This window comes from Zalophus californianus, chromosome 6 (genome assembly GCF_009762305.2).
Source record: "Zalophus californianus isolate mZalCal1 chromosome 6, mZalCal1.pri.v2, whole genome shotgun sequence".
NCBI lineage: Eukaryota > Metazoa > Chordata > Mammalia > Carnivora > Otariidae > Zalophus > Zalophus californianus.
The window spans coordinates 125,620,362-125,646,967 of NC_045600.1; the positions used below are offsets into that span (position 1 = coordinate 125,620,362).

The 26,606-nt window shown below is 43.9% G+C and overlaps 1 protein-coding gene across 2 annotated transcripts in view; it reads right to left on the bottom strand.

Annotated features, from left to right (window-relative positions):
• The window catches only part of FAM189A1 (family with sequence similarity 189 member A1), a 458,917-nt gene that overhangs the window by 53,520 nt on the left and 378,791 nt on the right, over positions 1–26,606 (bottom strand). For both annotated transcript variants that reach the window (XM_027571934.2, XM_027571935.2), the window contains one exon: positions 14,849–14,983. In XM_027571934.2, coding sequence (XP_027427735.1) covers positions 14,849–14,983 — 135 coding nt within the window. The remainder of the gene's footprint in view (positions 1–14,848; positions 14,984–26,606) is intronic.

Consider the following 26,606-nt stretch of genomic DNA (forward strand, 5'->3'; position numbering starts at 1 on the left):
GAAAACGCAGAAATAAACCCACAATTATATGGTCAATTAATCTTCAACAAAGCAGGAAAGAATATCCAATGGGAAAAAGCCTCTTCAACAAATGGTGCTGGGAAAACTGGACAGCAACATGCAGAAGAATGAAACGGGACCACTTCCTTACACCACACACAAAAATCAATTCAAAATGGATTCAAGACCTAAATGTGAGACCTGACACCATAAAACGTCCTAGAAGAGAGCAGAGGCAGTAATGTCTCTGACATCGGCCGTAGCAACATTTTTCTAGATACGTCTCCTGAGACAAGGGAAACAAAAGCAAAAATAAACTATTGGGACTACATCAAAATAAAAAGCTTCTGCACAGCGAAGGAAACCATCAACAAAACTAAAATAAAACCTACTGAATGAGAGAAGACATTTGCAAATGACATATCTGATAAAGGGTTAGTATCCAAAATACATAAAGAACTTATAAAACTCAACACCCAATAAACAAATAATCCAAATAAAAAATGGAAGGAAGACATGAATAGACATTTTTCTAAGGAAGACATCCAGATGGCCAACAGACATATGAAAAGATGCTCATCATCACTCATCGTCAGGGAAATGCAAATCAAAACTACAATGAGCTATCACCTCACAGAATGACTGTCAGAATGACTAAAATCAAAAACACAAGAAACAACAGGTGTTGGTGAGGATGGGGAGAAAGGGGAACCCTCTGGCACTGCTGTTGGGAATGCAAACTGGTGCAGCCACGCTGGAGAACGGCACAGAGGTTCCTCCTGAAGTTAAAAATAGAACTACCCTATGATCAAAATCACACTATTGGGTATTTACCCAAAGAATACAAAAACACTAATTCAAAGGGATACATGCACCCTTACGTTTACAGCAGCATTTTTTACAACAGCCGAGATAAAGTGTCCCTCAGCTGGTGAATGGATACAGAAGATGTGGTGTATATATACAATGGAATATTGCTAAGCCATCAGAAAGGACAAAATACACAGCAGAAGGATAAGTAAATGGAGATATACATATAAAATGACCATTCTCACCAAATTTACCTAAAAACGCAATGTAGTTATGAACACTGGTTTTTTGTTTGTTTGTTTGTTTTTTGTTTTTTGTTTTTGTGCAGGTGGTGAGTGGGGGGGAGGGCCAAGGAGAGGCAGACAAAGGACCAAAAGGAGCCAAGACAATTATGAAGAAAAAGTGGGGGGGCTTATCCTACCAAATACGAGACTAATAAAGAAACAGCATTTAATACAATGTGGTATTGACAAGGAATCAAGCCATACACCAATTAAAAAGAGAAGAAACCTCAGAAATAGATGTCTTCACATATAGAAACTTGATATATGGCCATACAAACGAATGGCCACAGACTGGTACTGTTATAACTGATGATCATATGTAAAAAAATAAAATAAAATTAGATCCATATCTCATACCAAATGCATAATTAAACCCCAGGTGGATTCATGAACTAAATGTGAAAAGCCAAAGATTTCAAACTTACAGAAAAAAGATACAGGTATTTAGTATGACCTCCAGAGAGGAAAATAGTTCTTAAATGCAACACCAAAAGGACACAACATTCTGGAAAAAGATTTGACCGCATTAAAACTGCACACTTCTCTCTGACAAATGCCATCCAAAACATAACGAAACGACAAGTCACAGATTGCGTGCAAGATGTTTATGACTAAGGGTATCATTTAGAACAAAGAATAAATTGCCCAACAGGCAAACAGACAAAACAGGAAGTTCGCTGGTGAGAAAACCAAAAAGGCAATAATCATATGAGAAGTCTGAACATCAAGGATTCTTGGCAACCAGTGGATGGAGCAAGGCACCCCTCCCATCGGCAGTAAGAGCGGGCAGGTGCAATTTCTTTGTAGAGAAATAGGAAATGTCCTATAAAAGTGCAGGTGCACACCCCTTCCACCCTTACAGTCTGCATGCTAGCGAAAATCCAGCACACGCGCACACGTCAATCGATGAGCACATGACTATCTCTTACTGTTCTGATCGCACCAAACTGAAAACACATTAATGTCCACGAACATGAGACAGAGAAACGAGATGCAGATTGTTCGGATTTTATAAACCTATGCAGAAGATTAAAAGACGGAATTAAAGCTACCTACATCCACGATCCACGTGGACAAACATGACGGTGGGTGAAGGCAGAAGACGGCTTGTCAAATTTAAATAAAATTCTAGTGAAGTATGGGAACATATACAGCAAAACTAATCTTGGGATAGTGGCTGCCCCTGGGCACCTTCTAATTTCAGACAGAGAGAGGGGGAGCCACGCTGGGAGTTCAGCTGGGTTTATAATAATACACAATAACATATTTCAATATATATATATATATATATACATATTATATATACTATGTATACACAATATACATTTTATATATATACACAATATATATTTACATACAATATTATATTGTATACAATACATACAATAATATATATAATTAGAGTAATATACAAATAATATAATAATATATTATAAATCTAGTAAGATTGAGCTAATCTGGGTGGCATTCACTACATTATTTTTAGACATTTCGGTCCCTTGAACTAGACTAACTTCTGCAGGGTGGAGGGGCCAACTCCCACATAAGCCAGCAGATGAACAGGACAAGGGCCTGCCTAGGACATCACCGTCTGGACAGAAATCACCCCGTGCCTGTCGCTGCCTCCTCCTAAGCAGAAAATGGTGGTGGTGGAGGAAGGACCAGATTTGGCATTAAAGACAAAATCTGGATCCACCACCGGGTAGGAGACCACAGCTCAGTCCCTGCCTGCTCTGGAGCCATTTTCTCGTCTCTGACATGTACCTGATAAAGTCAGCCTCTCAGACCTCACTGGGGCTGGACGAAGGGTGAGGTACCTAAACAGGCTGGCAAAGCAGTTCACAAAGGAGGGCTACCCAGAAGAGCCCAACCGGGGCCGAATGTAAAGGAACACTGTCACGCGTTAGTCCTCTGCTGGACGGTATCCTCTCCATGTGTTCTGTCTGGAGCCAAAGGCGCTCTGTCCTGGGACCCCTTCTCATCTTGCCCATCTCCACTACGGCTCCAAACGATTTTGCTCAGCCCTGCCATGATCACATTATTCCAAGTTTCTGCAACCAGTGGTCTATTGATTTCTGGATCAAATCAAATGCCCTAAACTCGTCTTTGAATTCCTGCATCCTCCCGTCTCCAGCTTCCCTGTCTTTGCTTTAACCCCTTTCTTCTGTCACAAAGACGTTTAACAGATGTATTGAGGTGCAACTGACATACGACAAAGCGCACATACAGTTTGATGAGTTCCGACACACGTACACACCCGTGGAGCCAGAACCACAATCGAGAGAGTGAATTTATCTCCTGACCTCAAAGGCTGCCTCTGGCTCCTTCGTTATAAGTACTTTTGTGCTTTCATGTTCCCTTCGGCCATTTCTTTGCGTTCGTTCAAATGGCCTCATCATTGAATTATATTGAAAAATTTCCCATACTGCATATTTCCCTCTTCAAACCCTCCGCCTCCCAGCATCCCTATATTAATTTAGAGCCCTGAAAATAACTAAAGGCTTTAGAAAAACCTCTCATCAGCGGTGGTCCTCATGCTGTCTCTTCCAGTTCTTTTATATACATCCTGAGCATTTCCACCAGTCTGTTTGTCCCCAGACAAGGCAACAGTGCTCCTCCTGGAGTCCCTGATTTTGTTTGACACCACAGTGGGACACTCTCAAGCGTGAAAATGTTGTCTATTATTACTTATTCTGCGATCGTCCCAGACAAACCAGTGTGTTGCTAGCCCTAGTCAGAACGCTCCCCTCAGATCTTGAAATCCAGGCTGGGCGATCTTTGCAGAGACCCTGCAGCCTGAGGGAGGAAGGAATTGGGCCACTATCTCTTTGTGGTGCCTTATCTGAACGCGCTGAAGACTGTGGGTCCCAGCAGCCGGGGGGGCGGGGGGGGGCGGTGCAGAGGCATCCCACCTGCGTGGCACAGGACCCTAGTCCTGGAGTCTCCCTGAGAAGCTGCCTGTAATCCTGCTTACATCACAGCTGCCAAAGGACCCCAAAGGACACCATATCCCTTGGTGATGGCTCTAGAATGTCTAGGAGGCTCCAGGGCAGCAAGCTAGTGGAACTGGAGTCGGGGGCATGGAGTGGATCCTGACGCTGTGTTTACAAAGCACATTGCATCAGACCTTAAACGTGTCTGCTGTCCATTTCAAAGGATGGGAGTGCAGCCCATGGAGATGATGGGGGTCAAAAATACCCCTTGGCACCACAACTGATTCCACATCTGCCCCACCAACCACTTCACCTTGCTCTTCAAAATTAGGGCACATTCCTAAGGTGGAGGATGGCTTGCAGTGACTTCCCAGAAAACCACAGGGAGATGAGTTGTAAGCTCAGTTGTAAGCTTCGCCCCTCTACCTGTCTTTGTTTGGGCCTTACATCAAACAATTCTGAAACTTTCTAGAAAGGATGGGTTGATACTCTTCCTTGACGTCCAATGTAATGGAGGCTTTTCCCTACTGTGATGGCTAATTTTATGTGCCAACTCGACTGGGCTAAGGGACGCCCTGAAGGCTGGTAAAACAAGGTGTGTCTGGGAGAGCCTATCCAGAAGAGATTAGCATTTGAATCAGTGCACTGAGTAAAGATGATCATCCTCACCAGTGTGGGTGGGCATCATGCAGGTCACTGAGAGCCTGAATAGAACACAGATGGGGAGGAAGGAGGAATTCGCTCTCTCTGCTTTAACCAGGACATCAGCTTCTCCTGCCCCTGTCTGCCTCTTGAGCTTTCAAGCTCAGACCACAGCTCACACCATCGCCGCCCCAGCCCCCACCTCCCACCGAGTTTCAGGCCTTTGGACTTGGACTGAATTGTACCACGGGCTTTCCTGGCTCTCTGGCTTGCAGATGACAGATGGTGGGGTAATAGATCTCCATATCTCTGCATTTATGTCCATATGCTACTGGTTCCATCCCTCTGGAGAACCAGCACAATCTATGATTATAGGTCTTCAGTCATTTCTGTTAGGATTAGGTGGGGTATATGTGTGTGGCCAAGCAGCTGTGCTCACATGATCACTGCATCCAGAGCGGTGTGTATTTGGAATTATTCAGCAAAAGAATCCGAAATATTTGTTCTCTCTTCTCACTCCCTCAGTTTCTTAGATGTCACCAATTCTGTCCTTAGAGCTAACCCACCCCCATCACACGTGTATACCTAAAACTTTATCCATCATGCCACTGAGCAAAATAATGGCCCTCCCTTAGGACAGAGTGGGGGATTGAAAATTCTTTTATAATTTAATATTTTTATTTCCTCTCACAGTGGAAATAATATAGTGCACTGGGAAATTGCTGTTCTGCTTGTGATTTTTCCCCACTAGATCCGGTGGGAAGAGTCTGTCTTTTATTTCTGTACATTCAGTGTCCAACTCAGACATGAAAAAAAAAAAAGGTGCTCAAAAAACTTCCTGAATGAATGAATTCAAAACTCACTGATTTCAGAAACATTTACAGAGTATCAGTCATGTCACGCCCTTACCTGGAAGTCACAGTAAGCCAAAGATACCATTCTGCCTTCACTGAGCTTACCGTCTGGGGGGGGGGGGAGGGTGCAAGAATTAATAAAAAAGTTACACAAAGGCAGAGTCAGAATATGTGATAGCTGTCGTGTGAAGATGAAGTACAAGGAGTTGTGAGAATTTAGCGCAAGGGTGGCCTGGTCTAGTCTGAGGGGAAAGGTGAATACTGCAGGGTGGGAGGAATAAACTCATGGCAATGGGAAGGAGGAATGTTCTGGACACAGAGAGCATCGTGCACCAAGACTATGGTGCAGTGCAGAGACCCCTGTAGGGTGTCCTGGAGGCTAAAGGAGGCCTGTGTGACTGCCAGGAAGCAGAGAAGCAAGAATGTCAGAACCTGAGGCCAGAGAGAAAATAAGGACTCTGTAAGACATGCTCAAGATTGAGGTCTTTGCCCTAAAAGCAAGTGGTGACCCAATCAGTTGTGCAATTTTAACATCCGTATGTGGTGGTGTGATGCAGGGGGGCAGAAAATGCACTGGGACCAGGGTGGAGAGGCATGTGATAGTTAATTTTATGTGTCCACTTGGCTGACGTGGTGCTTGCATATGGGGTCAAACACATTCTGGATGTTTCTATGAGGGTGTTCTTGGATGAGACTAACGTTTAAGTCAGTGGACTCAGAGTAAAGCAGATTGCCTTCCAAAATGTTGGCGGGCCTCATCTAATCAGGTGAAGGCCGACTGGAACAAAAGACTGACCTGCCCAGAGCAAGAAGAAATTCTGCCAGTTGATGCCCTTCAGACTTGAACTGTAACAATGGCCCTTCCCAGAGTCCCCAGCCTGCTGGCTCAGCCTGCAGATTTGGACTTGTCAGCCTCCACAATCATGTGAGCCAATTCCTTAAGATCGCTCTCCCTCTCTATATGTATATATATAAATTGTGTGTGTGTGTGTGTGTGTGTGTGTGTGTGTGTGTGTGCATTGCTACACACATCTTGCGGTTCTGTTTCTCTGGTGCAGTCTGACGAATACTGGGGAGATTTCAGAGTTGAGGAATGAGATGGCCAGAGGAGGAAGGCTGGAGGAGTGCTGAGCAGCACAGACCACCAGGTGAGGCTGCTGACCCCGAGTATAAGGCCTAAGCCCCAGGCCTCATGGCAAGGTCTGCTGGTCTCGTTGGTCAGGGTGCAGGCAACGAGAAGTGCGCATCACCCAGCGAGTGTGTGCCAGCCGGCCAGGGAGGTGCTAGAAAAAGACAGAGAGTGCAGGAGCTCTGGGGCCCTGGTCCCTGCATTGGTGACGTGGTGGATACGGCTCAAGGACAGGGAGAAGGGCCGTATCGTGCAGTAGAGTCCAGCTGAGACTGGACAGCAGGCCCGGTGGGAGGGGAAGGGAGACAAGCTGAAGGCAAGAAGGATGGGGCCGGAGAACTGGGGTGCCCTGTCGAGCCATCCTGGAGGTGGCAGGGCTCAAGGAAAAGCCCAGATCATGTGGTGACCTTGGAGGGTGCTACTGGGCCAGCACGGAGAAGGTGGCCTTGGGAGAAGGGGTGTTAAGAGCGCGAGATGCCAGGGCTGGGACTGGTATGAACATATCACTGAAAATACTTCTACCTCAATGTCTGAGTATCTTGGACCCTGTTTCAAATCGGCAGGGGTGGATGAGCCACTGCCCTCTGGGGTAGAACTTCTGATCTAGGTGATTATTCCAGAGGCTGTTTAGTTGAACTGATGCTACACGGATCTGTGTAGACATGCCACCAAACTCAGTATTACAACCGTGCAGAGGGAGTGAGACCCCTAGAATCAGAGGGTGGCAAGGCAGGCTTTCAGAGGTGTTGGAAACCAGGGGCAGACACGCCACTCAGGGACATGGTGGGCATCCCCTTCTCCATCATGAAAGGGCAGCCCTGCCAGATGTAAGTTGTGTTCAATGGCCGGGAGAACTCACTATTTTTAGACATTCCCTTACGTGGGTCCCACGGTGGCCAGTGTACGTGGGATGGCACAGAGGACCCCACCTGGCCAGAGGGACCATTAGGAATCCAGGGGTGAGAAGAAAGCTGTACAGAGATAGAGACATCTGCCTTACTCTGTGTAGCTGCCCACTTCCGAAGATGTCAAGGTCACGTCTAGCAGGTGCGTGTGTGTGCGCGTGCATGGTGCTGCACGTTGCTGCACGTTGCCAGACTAGGCTGGGAGTTTTTGTTTTTTTTTTTTAAAGATTTTATTTATTTATTTTTGACAGAGAAAAACAGACAGCGAGAGAGGGAACACAAGCAGGGGGAGTGGGAGAGGGAGAAGCAGGCTCTGGGCTGAGCAAGGAGCCCAATGCGGGGCTCGATCCCAAGACCCTGGGATCATGACCTGAGCCGAAGGCAGATGCTTAATGACTGAACCACCCAGGCGCCCCTAGGCTGGGAGTTTTGTCACAAAATGTTGACTATTCACTTATGCTCAGAATCATTTTTTTTTCTTTAGCATGGTGAAGAACGTACGGAAGAACAAAGGTTAAATGATGAGTTCATTTTTCAACTCCCTAGGTTTTTTAGGAAATGATCTTGCCTTTTTTTTTTTAAGAGACAAAGATAAAACATCTGTAAGATAAGACAAGAAAGCACATAAACTCGGTAACTGATTTCTTGGGAAACTTTTATCTCCTTGTCCATTGATAATGTTTCTTTGGGTAATTTGGTTTCCTATGGCTCAATAAATTAAATCCAGATAGATGAAGCAAGAAATAGACTTTTAACTCTGTTCTGCATTAGAATTGCATCGTTATAATAAAACCATGAGGACATTCTGGGATCTAGCAAAGAATTAAAGCTGGGATGGATATCATATCAGCATAGGATGAAGCATATGCTACCCGTTAATAATTCTGAGTTTTGTAATCTTTTAAAAATTCTGTTAATACTGATCGGAAAATATGTCACAATCTTGTGCTGGGTCTGACTTGGCACAGGCGACCATTCAACTACCCAAACATCTTTTTATCATTTATTTGATGGTTTTATCTTATAAAAGCCTAGACATTATTTTATCAGGAGAGGGGATCTGCAGACTTGCTCTTTTGGTAAAAATTGCCCACCATTGTCTAATGCTTTGGAACAGCAGATGCTGAAATCCTCAAGTTTTAGACACTATTTACAGATCATTCATAATGGGATGCCCATAGTCAGGTCCCATCATCAGGGAGCAGAAACTGGAATCTTGGAGAACCAGACCCTCCGAGGCGCCCTGCCCACTGCTGGACTTGCTCAGGGACCAGCAAGGAGCCATCTGACCTCACTCTCCCTACACAATAGGCTGTGGGAAAACAGGACGCTCCATCCCTCTGGCTCTGCAATCCTGGGATCCCACCATGGCACGATGGAGTTCTCGATCCCCTCTCTGTGCCCTCTGCCCTGCCCTCACCCCTGTCACGGTAGAGTAGCAAACTTTGGCAGGACGTGAGGCATCATGCTTAAGTGGCAATCAATACCCTTAAGAGAGAGGCCTGTCTGCCCCCAGAGGTTCTCTGGCTTGTAGAACAAGAGAATCCAGGAGTGGGGATGGCTGCGAAGGACAGAAAAGAGACCAAGGGAGAGGGGGCTTCCAGGCCCCCAAGCCATGGAAAACAATCTTAGGGCTGAGTAAAGCAGTGTCTGCATCATTTTCTGGATTCCAAATATACTCTTCATTAGCCAGGAAAAAGATTGGTTTCTGCTTGTTTTCCCTAATGACAGACTGTGTGTGTACAACCTTCCAGGATTAGGTGGGTAGTGGGGTGGGGGGAGGAGGGTGCCATAATGGTAAATGAGTAGTTAGACCAATCTCATTAAGTCACTATCAGTTAACTCAAACACAAGTAAAATGAAAGAAGCTTTGATTCCTAAACCAATTACGTGAGATTTCCCCAGCACAAACTAAGTTCATTAGATACAAAGTATGGATAATCCATAATTTAATATGGAAATTTAGGCATGGAGTATTACTAATCAGATAACTAAAGCCTCGAATCAGACCATTAAGAGACCCAGTGAACCTGCTCTAATTGCTGCCCAAAAAACAACAAGCAAGGGAAACGAATGAAAACAACATTCCCCTTTGCGCCTCCCTTGGCTAAGGTTGAGAACATCTGCAAGCTATAGGAAGGGACTCCCATAGAAATATGCTCCATTTTACAAGAGCACCTCCCCTTCCTACCACCCATGTGTGTTCTGAGAGGTTATTATTTTTTTTAAAGATTTTATTTATTTATTTGAGATAGAGAGAGGGTGTGAGAGCGCGAGCAGGGGGCAGGAGCAGAGGGAGAGGGAGAAGCGAACTCCCCGCCGGAGCAAGGAGCCCAATGCGGGACTCGATCCCAGGACCCGGAGATCATGACCTGAGCCGAAAGCAGACGCTTAACCGACTGAGCCACCCAGGTGCCCCTGTTTGGACAGTTTTAACGCCGAGAAACACCAGGTCCCTGACGCAGAGCCTTTTACTGCGGGAATGTCACCAAGCACAGCCCGGCTCGAATGACTTGAGGAGTAATGAGCACATTAAAAATGACTGCACCACTAATTATAAGAAAACTAGAGAATGTGGCACGTAGACCTATACGAATCTCAGAGGAAGCAGTACCTTTATTTATGAGAAGGAACTATAAATTCTTAATTATGCTAAAGCCTATTTAGATAGAGCACAACACTTAATACAGGTTAGGAATTGGCTTTTGTGCTTTGAAGTATCCATATGAGTCAGAAAAGATCTAAGAAAGATATGAAATACACTGAAAATGTCACTGTAGTTAACCAGCTAGACACAGTTGTGGTGACAACTGGGAGCAGACAGAGAAGGTTACTGTAGTCCAAGGGCTAAAAGCAGAGACACAAGGGCTCAGGGAGTAAGTGATAAGAGAAGCAGAAACTTGCAAAGGGACCTGTCAAAGCTCAAGATCACATCAAAAGCAGAGCACAGAGATAACACTGCAGAAAACGGGGTAGGAAGAGAGCCTTAAGAGAAACTTCAGAGCAAAATAAGATGGAAAAGTGTAAACAATTAGAGAAAGAAAATGATAGCTGTAAAAGTAGTCCAAGAAGACTGAGGAATCACTGAACTCTACCGCTGAAACTAATGATACACTATATGTTAATTAATTGAATTTAAATTTTAAAAAAATGGTCCAAGAAATGCAGTTATCTTAAAACAAAGAGAAAAGAAAAAAAATTCAGATTTCTAGTTCAAGGAAACTTTAAACTCACTGGGCAAAAGTTTACCATGGGAAATTTGAGAAAGGTCGATCAATATCAAGATGCATCACAGTGAAGAAAATACACTTGATAATTCAAAAATATTATTGAAACCTGAACCTAAGAAACCTGTTGCCTTGCATCAGATAGAATGGGCTAGGTTAAGGTGGTAACAAGTATCCCCCAAATCTCAGTGGGTTAAGACAACAAGAGTTTATTTTTCACTCATGCTACACTGCCCAATGTGGGTGAGTTATGGGGGCTCTACCCATCATAGTCACCCACACTGATGGCGCAGCCCCCATCTACAACTTGCAATTACAGTGCCAAAAGGAACAAGAGCTCTGCACAATATCACACCACAGGTATTATTCAGGCTTGGAAGTGATACACATAAGTTTTGCTCACATGGCCCTAAACAACCACAAGGAGACTAGAAAGTATAACCTTACCACATAAAGGGAAGTTGGAGAGCTAGAAATATTTTTAAGCAGCACTAATGACTGCCACATATCAAAAAGGGAGAAAGCATCAGGCTGACTTTAGGTCTTTCTCTACAGCAATATTCAATTTTCAATTATGGATAATGATGCAGAAAGCTAAAAAGAGCCCTGCCCCTACCATTTCAACAACCAAAACGCTGGACACTGCAGATTCACAGCTTAATTTGAACCCATCAGACAGCTGAGGTCACAAGGCAACAAACCCACCAAAATTCGAAGGACACGAGAATTTCCATGTTGAGAAACATGAGCACCTGTTCCTGGGCAGATGCTTTAGTGGAAAAAGGTGAACAGTGTGCGGGGTCACATAGGTAATTCAGCAGAGAGAGGGAAGCTATATGGAAGAATCAGATGGCAAGGCACAGTCACAGAAATGAAGGATGTCTTTGACTGGGGCATCAGCAGGCTCAGCAGAACCGAGGGAGAAATGACCAAGTGCAGTTTATGTTGGGAATGCAAGGATGGTTCACCATTCAAAAGTCAATCATTGTTATTTACCATGTTAGCAAACTAAAGAAGAAAAGGTAGATGAACATCTAAGTCAATGCAGAAAAAGACTGACAAATTCAACATCCATCCATGATTAAAAAAAAAAAAAAAAAAAACCTCTCAGAAAACAAGGAAGGGGGGGGGGACTTCCATAACCTGATAATGGGCATCTATGGAAAACTTAGAGCTAACATTGTATTTAACCCCTAAAATCAGAAACAAGGCAAGGATGTATGCTCTCAGCATGTCTATCTAACATTGTACTGGAGGTTCTAGTCAGTGCAATAAGGCAGGAAAGAAAGAAAAGAAAGAAAGAGAGAAAGAAAGAGAGAGAGAGAGAGAGAGAGAGAAAGAGAGAAAGAAAGAAAGAAAGAGAGAGAGAAAGAAAGAAAGAAAGAAAGAGAGAGAGAGACAGGGAGAAAGAGACAGGGAGGGAGGGAGGGAGGGAGGGGGGAAGAAGAAGAGAGAGAGAGAAGAAAAGAATTAAGAGGTACCAGACTAGAAAGGAAGATATATAACTGCCTCTCTTGCATTTCACCTGCCCACATAGAAAATCCAAAAGAATCTACAAAAGAGCTTCCAGAACTATTGAGTTTAACAAGATCACAGGATACAGTAACAAAAACCAAATTTCTATATATTAGCAATGAACAAGAAACAATTAAAAACTCTTAAGTACCATTAAAATAGCACCAAAAAACATGAAATACTATAAGCATATATATTATAAAATATGTTAAACATTGTACAACACTGACGGAATATAAAAAGGCTCAAGTAAATGGAGGGCTATACCATGAATATGTCAATTCTCTCCAAATTGAGATACAGAGTCAGTGCAATCCCAATCAAAATCCCAGCAGGATTTCTGGAGAAACTGATAAGCTGATTCCAAAATCTACATGGAAATGCAGAGAAACTAGGTTAGCCAAAACAGTTTGGGAAAATAACAAAGTTGGAGGCTGGCAGTAAACAGACTCTCACCTCCAATGGTCTCTCATCCTCCCCCTGATCCCACATGAAACTCAGCTCCCCAACCCATACACACAAGGCCATTGCTCTCCTCACAGGCCCTCAGCCGGAGGTGGGGGGGGGGGTGCAGGCTTCTCACCTCATCTGCTGCCACTTCCAGACCACTGGCCTCCTCCCTCAGTCGTGAATCCTTCCTCATCTGACCCTCATGCCACCAGTTCTGACTGTGCAGACCTCTTCTTAAGTTTTTTAAACAAGTTCATTCAGAAGTTTGGTGTAGTCTTTCTTCTGCCTTCAACTCTTACCACCATCTTGGGCACTCTGAACATCCATGCGGATGAGCCATTCGAGGAGACTCCCCAGCATTGACTTGAACTCTTTAAGTATCCTTCGCCTCCTTCCATTTTAGCCAGCCCCTCCCAAAGTGGTTTCCTCGTCAGGGCACTAGAGCAGCGGGTCAGGAGGGACCACAAGCTCGCCAGCTCAACCTACACCTTCTTAGAGGGAGCACCGTTGTTCCAACACTACCTTCCCAGCCATAGCCACCTCCTCAGGGGGCAGTCAAGAAAGCAGGTCCTGGGAGGGTCTCACTGAGTGCAGGTGAGTCAAAAAGGACCCCAAGGCCTTGGGACAGCAGGTGAAATACCTCCAACCCATCAACTGAGTGAGATATGACTTAGCTGCTTAACTGCATCCACGCACTCATGCAGCCTCCAGAACTGCAAGATTACCCGGGGATTTGTCTGCTCTCCCAGGAGTAGTGGTTGCACTGTGATTTAACTATGATTACCTATTGCTTGTTATAATGTTTTTTAAACATGGAAAGAAAAGGGATCCAGATTGAAACAGTGTTTTAAGTGTTGTCACAATGAGATCTCAGAGTGAGCGCCGGTCGCCCCTGCCCCAGGAGGGCTGTAAAAGGCCACGGCTGACCCTGTGCATGCCCCGTGACACCGTAAGAGAGAAATCATGGTTGTATGCAACGTGAGGCAGCAAGACACATCTTGCAGGTTAAGAGGACAGGCCGTTGAGTGCTACAGTCTGGGCTCCTCGGAGCCTGCTGGATCTGTCACTCTGGAGGGCTGCTGGGACCACTGAACTTGGCCCATTCCTCCCTGCAAAACGAGGCAGGCGCTAGGGCACTGGGCTCAGTCCCACCTTGTACTTCAGGTGTTTTTATCTTGCATCTCTGCACGTCATTGCCTATTTGCCACTGGGTCTCACAGTGCCCTGGACCACCAGCGAGCTCACCCAGACTGAGCCGTCATTCTGGCCAGCATTTGAAATGACACTCAGGGAGGACTAATCCCAGGAACTCAGTTCCAGAGGGCAACACTTTCCCCCTTTCTCGCCAGATTCCAGGGTGGATCTCCAGAGTCTCCAGTTCCCCACATACTATGTTCCCAAAGCACATTCTCTAGAGCTCCCTATACCGTGTAAATAACAATTTTATCACCCACCAAGGATTCCTTTCACCTTGCTCGCATCCTTTTGGAAAAGTTTTTGTATACCTTTGTCCAGGGAAAAGAGAAGAACTGGGTTCATCGTTCATATGCATTTCTAAGCAGCCAATTTTGGTTTTCAGGAGTAAAAAAAACAAAACAAAAAAAAACTTGTTGGAAGAAAAAGCAAGGAACAATATAAACAACTTTCCATGTCACTTTAAAAGAAATCAGCTGCTGTACACGAGAATAGATTGCCGTGGGAAATTGGAAAATGTCTTTCTCCAGATATCTTTAAAAAGGCAAAATAAATACCCATCTGTTCCCCGATGGCAGAGCGGGAAAAATGTTAGAAAAGCTGTAGAACGCATCACAGCCACATTTGTAAAGACCTCTTTCAACCATGCATATCCTCCTTCACATATGTCAGAGGTGTGAAAGTGGGATGGTAAAAATGGAAAAGGGGATCCAGGAAGCAACACCTTTAAAGTGAAAACCTATAATCCTATAAAACGTTCTCCGGAAAGACAGTCCCTCTTGCACTGAACCTAACCCAGGGTGAGTTAAGGAGCGGAAGGACTATATGCATGAATAAAGTCACCGGAAAATGTCTGTAAATGCATGGGATGGAATGCGTGAATCAGGAGTGCCCTTGGCCGTCACCTTCAGCGTGAGCCTCACAGCGTTGCAGTCCTCCTGCAGTGGGTTCAGCTTCAGCGTCTCCCCAAGGTTGCTGCAGCCCGACGGCTGGTGCTGCCTTTCGCAGCAGACACACACCTCGACACTGTCAAACTTAATCTAGACAGAGGAACACAGACAGATCTCACAATTAAAACGGCATCCTGCCCCGGCGGGTACACTTGAGCTACACAATTCAGATCGCGTGAAAACGCACCCCGCTTCTGTTTTCTTTAAGTAATCAAGCCGAAATGATTTTTTGTGGACAAAAGCCAGGGGGAGAAAAACAAAAAACAAACACACCCCAGGAGGAATAACTTCACATACTGATTTTAAAAGCGATGAATTAAAATGAATACATGTGGAGTGACAGGTAATTTTGGATGAGTCACAGAAGGAGATTAAAGGAAAGGAAAACTGCTCATGCTGAGGTATGCATGGAGATGGGTTCTCATGGCTCTGTGCCCTGGTTTGTGCTGCTCCCACGGTCAGCAGTTTCCTGACTCACTTCCTGGCCTACCAAACTCCTACTCATCCATCAAGACCCAACTCCAGCATCACCCTGGAGGCCTTGTCTGGTTTTCCCTCTCCGGAGCTGCTTGCCCTTGCCCCTCCCCTGGGCAGTGCACTCCCACCCCAGGTCTGCTGAAGACTTATTTTTTTTTTTATTTTTATTTTTTTAAAGATTTTATTTACTTGTCAGAGAGTGAGAGATAGGGGGAGAGAGAGAGAAAGCACAAGCAGGGGGAGCGGCAGGCAGAGGGAGAAGCAGGCTCCCCGCTGAGCAGGGAGCCGGACGCAGGGCTCGATCCCAGGGCCCCGGGATCATGACCTGAGCCGAAGGCAGACGCTTAACGACTGAGCCACCCAGGCGCCCCTGCTGGACACTTCCTTTGTCCAGCTACACTTACTTGTGTCCTGTGGGCCCTCCGAGGACAGCCACCACACGTCACCGTCATAGTACTCACAATGCGATGAGATGTGGCATTTCAATAAACGCTGAATAAATACAAATGTCTTGGAAAATTAAAAACCATGGGAAGAAAAAAGGGAAATTTGAGTATTTTAAAAAGCCTGGAGCCCAGGAGGAGACCTTCAGAGTGCGTGGGTCCTCCTCCCCCAAAGCCTGAAATGAAACCGTTCAGCCAGGCAGCAGAAATGAGACATTACTGCATCCTGCCACTCACTCGGCCCTGCGCGCCCACCCTCATTTCCTCGTTCCGTTCCTGGCTGTGTCCTCCTCTGTGGCTAATTGCTATCGCATACGCACCCAACTGCTCACAAACACAGACTTCCAGAAAGAAAAAGGGACAGCCGTAGGTCAAGGGTATGGTCCATGGCCAAATTTTCATCTGTTTTAAAACCTCTGGATAGTTTATCCCTTACCTACTTTATACTTCAATTTTTGCTCTTTTAATTCAATCTTCTAATGTAATGAGTGACAGGCTGGAGGAGGAGAACTGAGGGCTGGAGGCCAGCCGCAGGACGAGAGACGTAGGACTACTGCCCCAGGCCTCGGCCACCCCACCTACGGGAGGGGGCCTATAAAAGTCACCTTTGCCTTTCATGCTTTTAGCAATGTCTCCAGTCTCCAGAGCTGAAGTCCACACTGAGCATGGAGCCCAGCTCAGGGGGGCCTAACAACACACCCGTAACAACACTCCCCAGAGAAGGTGCAGGCGGCGCCCACCCTGGGCGTCTGCAGGGCCAGGCTGCTCAGTACAAGTCCCTCCCACGGCTCCCCTCCTTTGCACAAGGCAGCCATGCCTGCAGATCCACAGAACACACAGAACTTGGGGCCCCAAGTAAGACAGCTGGGACTGGGCCCCTTAAGCCCGCACACCCAGATGTGTGCTCTGGGCAAGGTCCTTTCCTGCTGGCTGGCCAGGGCTGTGCTGTAGGGACACTGTTCCAGAACAGACCCCTTGGACTGCAGGTTCTTCTCCAACTAGAGCTGCCATGAAATGAAGAAGTACAGGGGCGCCTAGGTGGCTCAGTTGGTTAAGTCATGATCCCAGAGTCCCGGGATCGAGCCCCGCATCGGGCTCCTGGCTCATCGGGGAGTCTGCTTCTCCCTTTGAGCCTCTCCCCTCTCATGTGCTCTCTCTCTCAAAATAAATAATAAATAAAATCTTAAAAAAAAAAAGAAATGAGGAAGTACATTTGCAAAGTACAACAGTCATTTCTCTTGCCCGGGGAAACTTCTATGTTGGTCTCAGCCTATTGACAGTGATGCTATCGGCTAGGAATGCCTGGGGGCATTCACCTGGGCCCATATTACCTGTTATGAGGCCCCACAGACATTATTACCCCGACTGGAGCTAATGTGGCTAGACCAGCCCTTGTGGTTCTTCGAATGAATGCAAGACGCTCCTCAGCAACAACCATCAGGGAACTTTGATAAAACAAAGCATGTTAGTTGAAGTTCCCCAGGACCACTTAGGGATGCCACGAAGGGGGTGGGGGCGAGGCCACCTGGGACTTTGCCTTTACTGTGGTTCAGGGTGGGGTAGGTGCCTAGGATTTCATAGGTTCACTCTTAAACCATAAGAGCAGGAATTAATTAGAGCATGGGAAGGGAAAAGCAGGATCACTCAAGAGGTCAGTTATTTGGGTCACCCAGGGTTTTCTAAAAGGGAATCTTCATGGCTGGGGTGGCCTGGCTCCTCATCTAATTGTGTGGCTTGTAACTGTAGGCAATGTGTTTATTAGAGATGGATGGCTTTGAGATAAATACCCTGACAATCAAAAGCTTAACGTCACGCACTTACACTCTAGAGACTCTCCCCAGAGCCCATTCTCCTCCCCCCACCGGTGTCCCACCTTTGCCAGGGCTCAGCTGCTCAGGGAAGCCTCCCGACAACCTCCTTAGTGCCTTCCGCCTTCCTCTGTTCTCTCCCTCCCTCGGCCCCACTCCTGGTCCGCCTCACTTTCTTCTGCTTTCTCCTCTGACCACGGTATTTACCACCTCCACACATGCCCTAGTTTATCTTTTGTTCCACCCATCAAGAGTATAAGGCAAGGAGTTGGGTCTGTCTTATTCACAGGTGCATGCAAGAACCTACAACAGCGCTGGCTGGGAATGGCTTTCTCTCCCGATCTCTCTACCACCTGCCTGCTACCCCGGCTGGAACAACATGAGGGGTGGCCTGGTTGGCATCTTCATGAAAAGAACCCTGCTTGAAAGGGGCATCACATCGCACTGTCTACTAGCCACACTGGTCTAATTAGCTTATCATGTCACACTCTTGACTGTGGGCATAAAATAGCCTGATGCCGGAAGAGGAAGGAGGAGATAATCTGGGGGGAGCAGGCAAGGCTAGGTAAGTCTTCAATGGAGCAGAAAGGCCTAAAAAAAGATTCTCAAGGCACCCACGGCCAAGTCTGCATAAGTTTGAAATGGTGTCTCTTGTTAGATACTTATTAAAGTATGCCCACTCTGAGTTCAAAGCCACAGCCCAACACTTTCTACAGAGCACACATACATTTTTCCAACTGAAGAATTAAGATTCTATAATCAGGGGAAATCTATTTAAACTACAGGAAGTACCTAGTACCTCAGGGAACGCTCAAGACCAGTCATCACCCACATGAGTAAATGCACAGCCCAGCGCTTTACTGAGACCAATACTGTGGTGGTGTGGCTGGGATTTAGTTTAATTCCAATGTAATTCAATTTTAATTCAATTTAAATATTAAAAAAACCTACACAACCTTTAGAAAAAAAATATTGGAGAAAATCTTTAGGCTCTAAGGCTAGGCAAAGAGTCCTTGGAGTGACACCAAAAGTGTAAGAGCAAAAATTGACTTTTGTGCTACAAATGACCTATTATGAGGATGAAAGAGAAACTCTAGACTATGAGAAACTATTTGCAAAGCACCATATTCAACAAAACCATAGACCATGGGTGCCTGGGTGGTTCAGTAGTTAAGTGTCTGCCTTCGGCTCAGGTCATGATCCCAGGGTCCTGGGATTGAGCCCCGCGTCGGGCTCCCTGCTCAGTGGGAAGCCTGCTTCTCCCTCTCCCACTCCCCCTGCTTGCGTTCCCTCTCTCTCTGTGTCTCTCTCTGTCAAATAAATAAATAAAATCTTAAAAAAAAAAAAAACCCATAGACTATATATGATTTTTGTCTTTTATACAAAATTTTAACTGTTCTGTTTTATTGCTTGCTTAGTGTCCTATGTGCCCATGTCTAATTCACCCTCAATCTCGCCAAGAGAACTGAAAATATCCCCGGAGTATGATCCTACTCATCAGATGTTCTGTCAGCTTTATTTTCTTCTTAGAGACCATTCCACTGAGCCCCTATCTCCTGCTTCAATCTGGACTAGTCGATCTATAGGCAGTCTGGACACGTGGGTCATGTACATTCTGGGAAATCCTTCTCCCCTCATCTCAAAAGTCTCTCCCTTTCCTGTGTTAGATCCTCTCTTCTCCTGTTTCTTGACTTACTATCTCACTGTGGGGAAGTAAGCTCCTTCAGAACTTTCCTGGCTAAAATTTAAAAGACTGAAAATCCCCGGTGTAAGCCAGGATGGGGAGCACTGGGGACCCTCATGGAAGTCTAGTGGATGTGTAAATTGACACAACCACTTTGGAGAATGGTTAGACATTATCTACTTTATAGTAAGAAACTTAGGATGAGGTTGATATTTCTACCAATAGATACCTAACTGCTCCAATACCACTCGTTGAAAAGGCTATCTTTTCTCGATCGCTTTTGACCTTTGTCAAAAATTGATTGGATCTATTTCTGGGTTCTCTGTTTCCAATTGTCTATTTGTCTCTCTCTCTGCCTTATTACTGTGGCTATAAGACTTGAAATCAAATAAGCCGATTCCTGCCCTTCATTCTTTTTCAAAATCATTTTTTTGCCTGGGGCAACTGGATGGCTCAGTCAGTTAGGACCTCAGTCTCTGTGGGGCATGGAACCTGCTTAAGACTCTCTCTCTCCCTCTGCCCCTCCCCCCACCACCCATGTTCTCTCTTTCTCTCTAAGAAAAAAAAATTGTTTCTTTGCCTTTCCATATACATTTGAGTACAAGATTGTCTATTTCTACAAAGAAACTTGCTGGGGTTTTGATAGGAATTGCATTAAACTTGCATATCAATTTGGGGAGAATTGGTATCTTTACTATGCTGTGTCTTCCAATTCATGAATGCAGTATGTCTCTCCATTTATTTAGAATTTGTTGATTTATTTCATCATCATTATGTAGTTTTCAGTGTATAAGTCCTGTACATATTTTGTTAGATTTACATCTATGCATTTTTTAAAGATTTATTTATTTATTTGAGAGAGAGAGAGAGGAGGAGCTGAGGGAGAAGGAGAGAGAGAGAATCTCAAGCAGACTCCGCACTCAGTGTGGAGACTGAGGAGGGGCTTGATCTCACAACCCTGACATCATGACCTGAGCTGAAATCAAGACTTGATGCTTAACTGACTGAGCCACCCAGGTGCCCCTCCCTTATTATCTTTTTGATGTCTGCAGCATCTGAAGTTATATCCCCATTTGATTTCAAACATTGGTAATCTGTGTCTTCTATCTTTTTTCTTAGGGGAGGTTTGTCAATTTTATTGGCCTTAGCAAAGTATCAGCTCCTTTTTTCATTGATCTTCTCATCTATTTTCCTTTTTTCAATTTCACTGAGTTGTGCCCTTATTTTTTTTATTTCCTACTTGCTTTGGGTCGATTTTGTCCTCCTTTTCTAGTTTCTTGAGGTAGGAAATTAGGTTACTGATTTGAGACTTCTCTTTGCTTCTTATGTAAGCATCTAGTGCAACAAATTTTCCTCTCAGTATTACTTTAGCTGCATCCCACATATTTTGATATGTCATGCTTTATTTTCATTCCTTTCTAAATATATTTGAATACTCCCTTGAGACTTCTTCTTTGATCCATGGATTATTTAGAAGTGTGTTGTTTAACTTCCACATGTTTAGAAATATTCCTCATAATAGTAAAGAAAACTTACAATATGGCCAGAACTTCCATGCCAAAGATGAGTAAGATGATAAGATAACATATGGCAACCACACAAATATAGCACGAAAAGGGAAAGGGAATCATAGCCTATAAACAGGACACCTCACTATTATAATGGTTTTAGAAAACAGAAAGTCTTTTCTTCCTAATTGTTTCCCCCCCCCATTGGTAAATTATCATTTTTCTATGGCTGCTTCAAGATTTCTTCTTTGTCTTTAGTTTTCTTAAGTTTGACTATGATGTGTCTTGCTGCAGATTTCTTTGGGAGTATTCTGTTTGGATTTGCTCAGCTTCCTGAATTTTTAGGTGAATGTCTTTTGCCAAATTTAGGGAGTTGTCAGCCATTATTTCTTCAAGTATTTTTCAGCCTTGCTTTTTTAATCCTCTCTTTCTGTAACTCTAACGACATGAATGTTAGACCATAAGCCACTGAGGCTCTGTTCACTTCTGTTTCCAGTTGATTTCCTCTCTGGTGTTCAATTTGGGTAATTTCTATTGTTCCATCTTCCTGTTCACTGATTCATTTCTCTTTCCCCTTATTTCTGCCACTGAGCCCAGCCACTGAGCTTTTTATTTCATTCATTTTGAATTCTAAACCTTCCCTTTGGTTCTTCTACATATCTTCTACCTCTTTGCTGAGGCTTCTTATTTATTTATTTCAGGAATGTTCATAATTCCTCATAGAGGCATTTTTATCATGTACTATAGATGAACATATGAAAGTCAAAACAATAAAACAGTGAGAAGATAAGAAAGGAGAACACCTTCATGTCCTTGGAGTAGGAAAACACTTCTTAAACATGGCTCAAAATGTGTTAATCATAAACAGATGACTGATGTATCTATTTAAAATGAAGAACTTCTTTTCATCAAACAATACCCATACGAGAGTAAAAGCAGGAGATTTTGCATCACAAGTTAAGTACAGAGAACTTATATCCAAAACAAACAAACAAACAAACAAACATAAAAAACCTCTCTAAACATTAAGAAAAAGACAAACTACCCAGTGTGAATCATGTGATAAGGAGCCCCACTGCAACAGTAATCTGAGAAACATGAATCAAAATTACAATGAGATGTCAGTTACTCCCTCACCAGCATGGCTAAAATGGAAAAATAATTACAATAAACAATACCAAGTGATAATAAGGATGTGAAACAACAGGAACTCTTGTACATTGCTGATAGGGGTGTGAAATGGGACAACTTTGGAAAACAGCTTGGCATTACCTACTTACATCAAAGATTACTACCCAATCTCATGTAATATCCAAAAGATAATTCTAATTCTAGGAACATATCCCAAAAATGCATGCAATGGTAACAAAAATCAGGGGCTAGAAAGTTCAGAGCAACATTATGCAAAATAGCCTCACACAGAAAAGTGCTTGAGGTCCACCAACAGTGGAGCAGACGAATGAATTATATTACACTCATACTATGCAATATTATAAAGCAGTGAACATGAGTGAGCTGCGGCTATATACCACATGAATAAATTACACAACATAAAGGTGAATGCAAGAAGCCAGACACAAAAGAAGAAATATGAAATGTTTTTGTTTAGATGAAGTTCCAAGAAACAAGCAAAATTACACTATGGTGTTCAGAGGTGCATGCATAGTGGTACAACTTAGAAAATAAAAGATGTGAATATCCTAAAACTTAAGATGGTGATTACCCTCAGTGGAAATGGGAAGGAAGTGAATTGGGAGTGCATAAGGAGGGCCCTGGGTTATTGGGGAAGCTACATTTCCAGATTTTAGTGGAGGTCACATGGATATTTGCCTCATGATAAATGGCTGAGCTTTATATTTTTGTTTTGTGCACTTTCTTAAATATGTTTTATATTCTCAGTGGAAAAGGTTAAAAACAAATGGCTTGCTTGAAAACAAATAAAATGCAAAACTTAAATTAGGAAAAGAACAAAACCAAATTAACAGAAAACAGGAAACAAGAATTTAACATAAAAAGTGAAACTAATGGAATGGAAATAAAGATATTAGGATAAAGCCCAAAGATGACTCTTGAATAGACAAAAAAACAAAAACAAAAACAAACCCTCAAAAAAACCTCAGACAAATGCCTCGGAGGATTAAAAAAACAAACAAACAAAAGCCAAAGCAAACAACATTAGAAACGAGAAAGGAACTTTAACTATAGACATGTTAGAGATTTAAAGAATATGGGAGGCTCTACAGCTATAAATCCAAAAATCTAGAGGACATGGATGATTTCCTAGCAAAATATTTTGTACTGCACTGAGTCCAAGAGATGCAGTAAACCCAAAGTCCAATAACCGTAAAAGATACTGGAAAGTCCAAAATGGTATTTCAGGCTCAGTTCATTCCAACCTTTAATGAAAAGATAATTCCTATGTTTTAGCTAATGTTATTGATAGATAAGAAAAATTGTAAACTGTGTAAATATTGGAAAGGACAGCACTGTCTTTCTTTCCAAATGATATGATTGAATATCTAAAAAAACCTAAGAGAATATACTTAAAAACAAATGGAATTAAGATTATTTGCTACACTGAGTATAATAAATATGAAACTAATAACAACAAAATAAAAATAAAAATGGCGGGGCACCTGACTGGTTTAAATAGAGGAGCATGCCATTTTTGATCTCGGGGTTGTGAGTTTGAGCCCCACATTGGGTGTACAGAGTATTAAAAAATAAATAAATAAAACTTAAAAAAAATAAAAATGGCAAGCACTGTACTCAAAGTTAATAGTAACAAATGCAAAATGCCTAGAAATGCATTAAACATGAAATAAATTAAACATGAAAATTAAATGACCAATGTGAAGCTATGCATAAAATGTTACTAAATAGCAAAAACTCAGGTAGAGTAGATCTGGGTCATTCTATGTGCCCATCCACTGCCATTAAGCCTTCCTCCTCGGTTTGGGGAATCCTCACGTTATGAGTCTTCTGCCTTCTCTGGAAATGCTTTCCAGGCCTGCCTTGTTGAGAGGGAGCCCTTGAGGGAGGGCTCCACCCATGAGACACTCCTGCACAAGGCTTTGGGTGGGAGCTTGGGACACAGAGGTAGGTACTGAACTGACTCCATTCTGAAACAGGGGGCAGCACATACACACACACAGTTTCCAGAGGAGGCAGGAACTGAGGTTCTGGAGACAGTATCCAAAGCCCAGGGTCAGCAGGGTCAGTACCATGCCACTGGTGGGGTCACAGCCCAGGGGTGATGGAGTCTTCCTCAAAGCATTCCGTAGTATAATTTGGAGCGTCATTCCTTTCCTGGCCTTATAGCCTCCAAACTTGGCTTCTGGCCATCCTGGGGTCTCTGTGAGCTCTTTGGGTTCCTTCTGGGTGAAAACTAGCTTAAGCTGGTTTCTTCACAACTTAAAACCCTGACTGACACATACTGCATGAGTGGAGGTGCACAGCCTGCTCTTAAATGGAAAGATGTAATATCCTAAAAATTGCCAATTCCTTCCCAAGGAATGCACAACACATGTGCTGGCATTCCAATCAGAATCCCAATGGAGTGGATGGAAGTGGACAAAATCATCTTAAAGATTTATAGGATAACAAACGTGTAAGAATTATCCAAAAATTTTTTTGAAAAAAAAAGTGATAAAGGGAGGAGTGGATGTCTTGACAGATATTAGTGTTTTAATCAACACACTAAGGTCATGGCTTAAAAACAGATAAAGAGTTCAACAGGATAGAATAGTTTCAGAAATCAGAATGATCATTTATAGGAACTTAGTATGTGGAAAACAGGGCATTTCAATTCAGTAGGAAAAAGATAGTTTGCTTAATAATGGGTGCTTGCATAAATAAGCTGTTTATCTATAATTTTCTCAAAACAAATAAAAAGAAAATATATTTGACTAAGAACCTAAATTAAAAAAATAAAAACCCAGGAAAATGTAAAAGAATGCTTGCATAAACATGGAGTGTAGAGTCCTCTGAAAAGCAAACCAAGAACCTCAGGAAGCTATAAAATTCTCAAAATAAAAGACAGACTAGGACAAAGTCTCTGGCCAGCCAGGCCTAGAGTAGAGCAATCAATACACACACATTTTCCACCAAGGCGGCTAACCTACTAGGTTATGGGTCTGGAGATCCTGGATACGTTTTCAGGAGATGGGCAAAGAGTTAATATCCCTAACAGCTTTAGGAATGGGAAAGGGAACATAAATACAAATGCAGAGGGGGCTAGAAATGAGAAGGAAATGTGAAGAATAACTTTGTGCCAGTAAATTTGAAAATCTAGAAAAAATAGACAATGTTTTATGAAAACGGCAATTAATAAAATTGGCAAGGTGAAAAGCAAAACAAAATGGAACAACCAGGTTTACGAAAACATGGACTGATCACGAACCATAGAAGGAATCTTACAAGGTGGCACCTGAGGACATCTACGTGGCCTAAAATATGTGCCATCTTCTTTAGACGCATGGCGGGGATGAAGTCCCTCATTTCCCTGACCTACCAATGACTCTACTAAAGATTCCTAGTCCTGGAGAATTCCGGTTGGAACAGCTTGGTTCACAGGCCTGCCTCGTGGCTGAGTGAGTGCAGGACACCAAGAATGCACATAATGGGAAGATGTGCTGCCCAAAAGAAAGCAGGCCAAATGGCCCTCCGAAAAGTCTCATCTGGTTTAGAGTCTAATCAACTCACAAAAAGAAACCATAAGAAATGCACCAAATGGTTGTTTTCCTTTTCTTCTCCCCACGGAACTGTATTAATGCACAGGGGTCAAGTTACACTCTGGCAAGTTCTCATCATGCCATGCCCACTGGCAGGCAGGCATAACTGGGGATTCACCACCTCTGGATCTGGGAGCATTGCCTTTGGCTTTGGTGTGTCCTTCTGCTCTGATCAACTGGACAAAGTGTCCAGAGTTCTGATCTGGTCTGCTCTCCCACATCTCAAAACCCTGCAAGGAATTAGTTCACATGATCATGCCGCTACCTTGGCACGAGGACAGAAGGAGCTGATGTAAATGGCAAGACTGTTTCCTCAGGGGGAAATAGAAAGGGAGAGACAGGGCTTGGCTGGGAAGCAGAGTTTATCACGTTAAATAACCTTTCCGTGACCCCAAGGAATAGACATCAAAATAAATCTTTTCCATCAGTTGTTTCACTGAGTTTGTGATTAATTCCAAGAAAAATTCTGGAAACCTCCTGATTAGTTCTCTGACCTCAACATCATGGGTGTGGGGAAGGCTGACAGATTTATTTCGGGAGTGCCCCTCCGCCTACGGTCACTGGGAGCGACACAGCCAAGGCTTTGCAAATGAAGCTGCTGCAGTAATTTTTCATGAATCTCTTTGGAGCATTCACCAGCCAGCTGGCCCCCTTATTTATGGTCCATCAGCCTTTCAGGGAGTAGAAAGGACTTACACAACAGAGAGGGATGCCCCTGTGATTCTTTTAAGAAGCACAAATGAGACAGCTATGTGACCTTCAGACACTCCCAAAAGGAACGCAGCAGGGAAGGCTGAACCTGGCGGGGGGAGGGGCGGCACAGCCCACAGATCCCAGGGATGCTCAGTGGGCAGACCGTCCTTGAAGGTGACAAGCCTGCTGAGACCCAGAGAAAGCAAAGCATGCAGGACAGAGTCATACCCACTTGGGGTCCTTTCTGCTTAGGAGTGACCCAGGACAAGCCACAGAACCTGAGCTTCCCATTCCTGGGGTAAAAGTGCAAAGTGCAAATATTGCTAGTTGTCGTTGTTATTCATTGTATTACTTTAATTGGAGAATA